This window comes from Myxocyprinus asiaticus, chromosome 33, assembly GCF_019703515.2.
Source record: "Myxocyprinus asiaticus isolate MX2 ecotype Aquarium Trade chromosome 33, UBuf_Myxa_2, whole genome shotgun sequence".
Lineage (NCBI taxonomy): Eukaryota > Metazoa > Chordata > Actinopteri > Cypriniformes > Catostomidae > Myxocyprinus > Myxocyprinus asiaticus.
This window is the reverse complement of record NC_059376.1, coordinates 722,854-728,853: the sequence shown is the minus strand read 5'-3', so window position 1 is coordinate 728,853 and position 6,000 is coordinate 722,854. Positions and strand designations below refer to the sequence as shown.

General features: G+C 38.5%; 1 protein-coding gene across 2 annotated transcripts in view; it reads left to right on the top strand.

The window, feature by feature from the left end:
• Positions 1-518: 518 nt before the first annotated feature.
• Positions 519-6,000, top strand: part of LOC127424008 (E3 ubiquitin-protein ligase MIB2-like) — a 142,485-nt gene continuing 137,003 nt past the window's right edge. For both annotated transcript variants that reach the window (XM_051668762.1, XM_051668763.1), the window contains exon 1: positions 519-821. In XM_051668762.1, the coding sequence (XP_051524722.1) occupies positions 809-821 (13 nt within the window). In that variant the 5' untranslated portion in view covers positions 519-808. The remainder of the gene's footprint in view (positions 822-6,000) is intronic.

Here is a 6,000-nt window from a genome sequence, read left to right as displayed (position 1 = left end):
GCGTGAGAAGTGCCTGACAAGACAGACACATCTATGACAAGTGCTACAGGAAGTGTGGGGTGAAATGTCACATTGTAATAGTAATTTTTCATGTTATTAATGTCCTGACTATACATTGTGATCAGTTGAGTGCCACTTTGATGAATAAAAGTAGCAATTTCTTTCCATAACCTAGCGAAGTTGAAGTGGGGAAACTAGGAATTCAAGATGACACAAACAAACACACGCACGCACGCACGCACGCACACACACTCTCAAACTCACACTAACAAGCACACACACACGCTCAAACTCACACTAACAAGCGCACACACGCAGACACAAATCGTAATTATGAGTTCTGAGTACATGAATGACCTAGCGAAGTTGAAGTGGGGAAACTCGGAATTCAAGATGACACAAACACACACGCAAACACAAACACACACACGCACGCAAACACAAACAAACACACACACTGCAGTTTTGAAGCGCTGCAGCGGCGGTGACGCGGCGTAGAGTGGGCGTGTCCAGACCAACTTCCCTCACTGCTGCTAGCACAAGAACTAGGGCTTCTGTTTTCATGTCCGTCCACAGAAACACGATGTCTTATTTATAGTTCTGTATCGTCCGTGTGGCATTAGTTTTAGACCCAAAGTGGCGAGCTTGCATGGAACGTTCGTGAAGCGCTGATGTGATGGATGTCCGGTGGCGCTAGTCTGACGCGCGCGGTGACACATGCGCGTCTGTCGCTCGCAGCGCATCGCAGCAATCTACAATCGGTCGTAATAAGACAGTATAACCTCACTGATCGGTGGCCGGTGGATTAATGTTGTCGACAGGTAAGCAGCGATCTCAGTCAGATCCACGCGGTGAATGTGTGCGTGTTTTTGGGCGATGTCTCATTCAGTCGGGGCCGTGAGGACAGACTGTTTATTTTGTGTGGGTATTATTCATATAGATTTGCATGTTTTCCTTCCGAAGAGGTATATTAAACAGGCACTTATTGATCGGGTCTCACACGGCCAGCCCATAAATCATTGAAATAATCAATGCATTTCTGAATATCACTATGCACATACATCGTTATGTTTATTTGAAATGTTTTTATTTGTTTGTGCAGCACACATGGATGATTCTCGTGTGATGGGGTCAGATATTAATGTTATGGTAAACGTATGTTGTTACCATGTTACATTATGTTGATGATGATAATACGGTATTTTGATTTATAACATGCTACTGATTGATTAACATATCCACATATGGGGCATTTATAGTGCTCTCCATGTTACTGCGAAGATACCATAGTATTACCATGGTACCTGTCCAATAAAGCATGTTATTACCAAGGAAAAATGGGAACTTCTAGGTTCAAATGGGAGTTTTATATACTAACTAATATTAAGTTGATATAGTTTCAAAAAATGATAAATATGATTTAAATGGCTTTTTCTAATCCTATAAAAAGTAATGTCAAATATTGTATTTATGTTGAATGCAGTAATATGTGTGCCTACTGTAGGCCTAGAATAGAATAAGATGAATTATATCAGATGTTGTGAATAACACACATTATGAGGGCATTTTTGTCACTTTCAGTTCCTTGTGTTTGTTTCGTTTTGAATTCAAAATCATCGGCCAGGTCATTTTTCATGAAATTGTTGCCAAATCGAAGACACTTAATATGTCCTAATGCAGTTTGAGTCCTGCGGCTGTGAGAACAAGGACTTTTACTCTTGTTGTTTGATGGAGTCCTGATATTCCAGTTACTCTTTCCTCTTTCTGTGTTGCATGTTGCTGAAGCAGTGGAGGTGTGGTAGCGTGTTTGCTCTGTCCATTGAGCTGTGTTATCTCCCAAACGCCCATTCATCATTCTTTGTTTGAGCTGTTCAATGGTCATATTTGAATATGTGTTGTCCGAGGCCCACCTATTCTTACCTGTATCAGTAATGTCAGCCCACAAGTGCAATAGTATCCTCGTTCTCTGTGCTTGAGCTAGCTTAAAGATGTTCGATGAACACATGTTGTACTTTAACTGCTTCTCTTGTCAGTGTCACAAAAACCTGTCAAGAACTGCAGGTCTGTAATATTAATATTAGGCCTGTATTAGTAATATGTATTTTAATAACTGTAATGCAAAAAACATCACTAATGATGAAAAATACATATATAAATGAGAAAAGAATTATCTATTTTTTCAATACAAAGTTCAAAATGACTAAAAGCATAAATATATTACATTTCATTCTATACCAAAAATATGGAAGATTTCTTAAATCTAATTCATAATATACCAATTTACCTAATATTTGTGTGTAAAATATATCGTAAGTTAAAATGCACGTTAAAACAAAAACATATGACACATATACAGTACGTGAATCTTATATTTTGTTTTATTCACAAACATGTCTAAGAACGGTTTCAAAATAAACTATGCTTTTCTTTTGAGAAAAAATTAAATGAACAATAATAAAATTGGAAAACAAAAAAGATTTAAAAATATATGCTCTCACCCAGATCTTACATAGAAACCAATACTGACGGCATGAGGGTAAGAGATTTAACACACACACATACTGGTCTGATCAGCTTCTGAGTCCACTTCACATTTCCTTTCCACCAATAAAAGCTGATCATAGTCTGTTGGTTTGCATGACTCCAGCAAGAACCAAATACAAATAGAGTAGAATTCAATAAGAATCGAAATCTTACAAGTATTACAGTATAACTTGACTTTGCTTCAGAAGCACAGACGCCGTTACACATCTTCTCTCATTCAGCACCTTGACGACACATCCAGTGGACTCAAATGTAACAGTGAGATTTGATGAGAGATTCAGAGGGAGAACAGTGCAATTCAGCGCTACTCACGGCAGAGAAATGGGGAAAGGAAAATACATTTTTTTAATACTTGAGTAGCTGGTGCAGAACGAGTACTCTATTTCTCGATTACTTGTGCACATCCCTAGTATATACTTCTGTTGAAGCCATCAGTTTTTTTTAGTTTTTTTCATATAGCACTTTTCACAATACGCATCGTTTCAAACAGCGTTATCATGCTTTAACAGAAAATGAAACTGTAATATCTATAAAGTCTTAGAGTCATCATTGTGTAGTTTGATTAAATATGATTGTGAATTGTGTTTAAAAATAAATAATTAAATAATAATTGTATTTAAAACCCCAGTGAGCAAACTGAAGGTGACTGTGGTAAGGAACACAAAACTCCATCAGATGTTGATTAATGGAGAAAAATCACCTTGAGAGAAACCAGACTCACTGTGGGGGCAAGTTCCCCTCTGGCAAACATCATGAATATAATGCCAATATTACTTATGTATAGTGCAGTGCAGGTCATTGTTTAAAATTATTAAATTAAGTAAGTGTTAAGGGTCAGTGTTTAAACTAAGATTTTGTATGAAGTGTAAGATTAATGACTAATGTCTTTGAAGTTCATCTTGGATTAACTGCAGAAGTTCAGATGCAATTGTCCTTTGTTAGTTGGTTGATGAAGGGTTTTGTTGGCAATTAATTGATAGTCTATGTATTCCATTTCAAGAGTGTAGTCCATCATTAGACCGAGGTGATGCAGGCAGAGATCAGTGAGGTGCATCGCAGTTCAACCTGGCTGGTAATTTCGGTGAGGTCTATCCTAAGTCCAAGGTTCAGGCAATGGCATATGAAGTATCCCATGTCTTATGGTTGGAGTTGGCATCAGTTCATCCTCTAATGCCCATCGTAATAGACTGAAGTGATGTCTGGCTGGCACCGGCTGCATTTAGTCATCATTACCCAGAGACACATAGCAGTGGAGTCCAACACGAAGCAGGAATGGAGCTGGATCTGCTGACCTCAGGATAAGAGTCCCGAGGTTGAGACAGGGAAACGAATAGAATAATATTAGCGTAGATGCCATTCAGTTTTATGCAGAGTTATAGATCACGATCAATGTTTCTGGTTCCGGTAGACATAACTAAAGCAGCCTAATTGTGAGTTGAAGGATAAATTAGGTGTATGCCTGGCTAAATAAATGAGTCTTTAGTCTAGACTTAAACTGAGTGAGTGTGTCTGCATCCCGAACAGTGTTAGGGAGACTATTCCATAGTTTAGGAGCCAAGTATGAAAAGGATCTATCTCTATTTTTGGATTTTTATATTCTAGGAACTATTAACAGGCCAGAATTTTGTGATTGTAATGAACGCAGGGCTCCAAAATAAAAAAATGACTTAAGAGCCATTGGCTCCATAACAAAAAAAATTAAGGAGCCAAATGGCTGTTTTTAGTCGCCAAATCATATAATTGCTCTGTTTAGATTGTTGTTCAGAAACAAGATAGAAAGCAGAAGAAAAGGAAGACTGCTGATAACCCATTAATCAGAGGTTTAATAAACAGTATGTATAGTTCAGAAGATAAGTTTGCATTCCCTTTTGTCTCATAAATGTTCACATCCGTTTCATTTATTTAGTACTGCCCCTCAGAATCTATATTACAGATAAATGCAGAAATTTTTGTATGCATATAGTAGTGTTGCCTTCTTGAGCATCAATTCATTTTTGTACCTTGTGTAATAGTTGTATACAAGTCCCTCAATTGTCCTAAGTGTCAAAAGCTGGATCTCATATATATATATATATATTATACAGTTGTGCTCAAAAGTTTGCATACCCTGACAGAAATTGTGAAATTTTGGCATTGATATTGAAAATATGACTGATCATGCAAAAAACTGTCTTTTATTTAAGGATAGTGATCATATGAAGCCATTTATTATCACGTAGTTGTTTGGCTCCTTTTTAAATCATAATGATAACAGAAATCACCCAAATGGCCCTGATCAAAAGTTTACATACCCTTGAATGTTTAGCCTTGTTACAGACACACAAGGTGACACACACAGGTTTAAATGGCAATTAAAGGTTAATTTCCCACACCTGTGGCTTTTTAAATTGCAATTAGTGTCTGTGTATAAATTGTCAATGAGTTTGTTAGCTCTCACGTGGATGCACTGAGCAGGCTAGATACTGAGCCATGGGGAGCAGAAAAGAACTGTCAAAAGATCTGCGTAACAAGGTAATGGAACTTTATAAAGATGGAAAAGGATATAAAAAGATATCCAAAGCCTTGAAAATGCCAGTCAGTACTGTTCAATCATTTATTAAGAAGTGGAAAATTCGGGGATCTCTTGATACCAAGATTTCAGCCACAACTGCCAGAAGAATTGTTCGGGATACAAAGAAAAACCCACAGGTAATCTCAGGAGAAATACAGGCTGCTCTGGAAAAAGTTGGTGTGGTTGTTTCAAGGAGCACAATACAACGATACTTGAACAAAATTGAGCTGAATGGTCGAGTTGCCAGAAAGAAGCCTTTACTGCACCAATGCCACAAAAAAGCCCGGTTACAACATGCCCGACAACACCTTGACATGCCTCACAGCTTCTGGCACACTGTAATTTGGAGTGACAAGACCAAAATAGAGCTTTATGGTCACAACCATAAGCGCTATGTTTGGAGAGGGGTCAACAATGCCTATAGTGAAAAGAATACCATCCCCACTGTGAAGCATGGTGGTGGCTCACTGATGTTTTGGGGGTGTGTGAGCTCTAAAGGCACGGGGAAAATTGATGGCAAGATGAATGCAGCATGTTATCAGAAAACACTGGCAGACAATTTGCATTCTTCTGCATGAAAGCTGTGCATGAAACGTTCTTGTACTTTCCAGCATGACAATGACCCTAAGCACAAGGCCAAGTTGACCCTCCAGTGGTTACAGCAGAAAAAGTTGAAGGTTCTGGAGTGGCCATCACAGTCTCCTGACCTTAATATTATCGAGCCACTCTGGGGAGATCTCAAACGTGCGGTTCATGCAAGACGACCAAAGACTTTGCATGACCTGGAGGCATTTTGCCAAGACAAATGGGCAGCTATACCACCTGCAAGAATTTGGGGCCTCATAGACAACTATTACAAAAGACTGCACGCTGTCATTGATGCTAAAGGGGGCAATACACAGTAT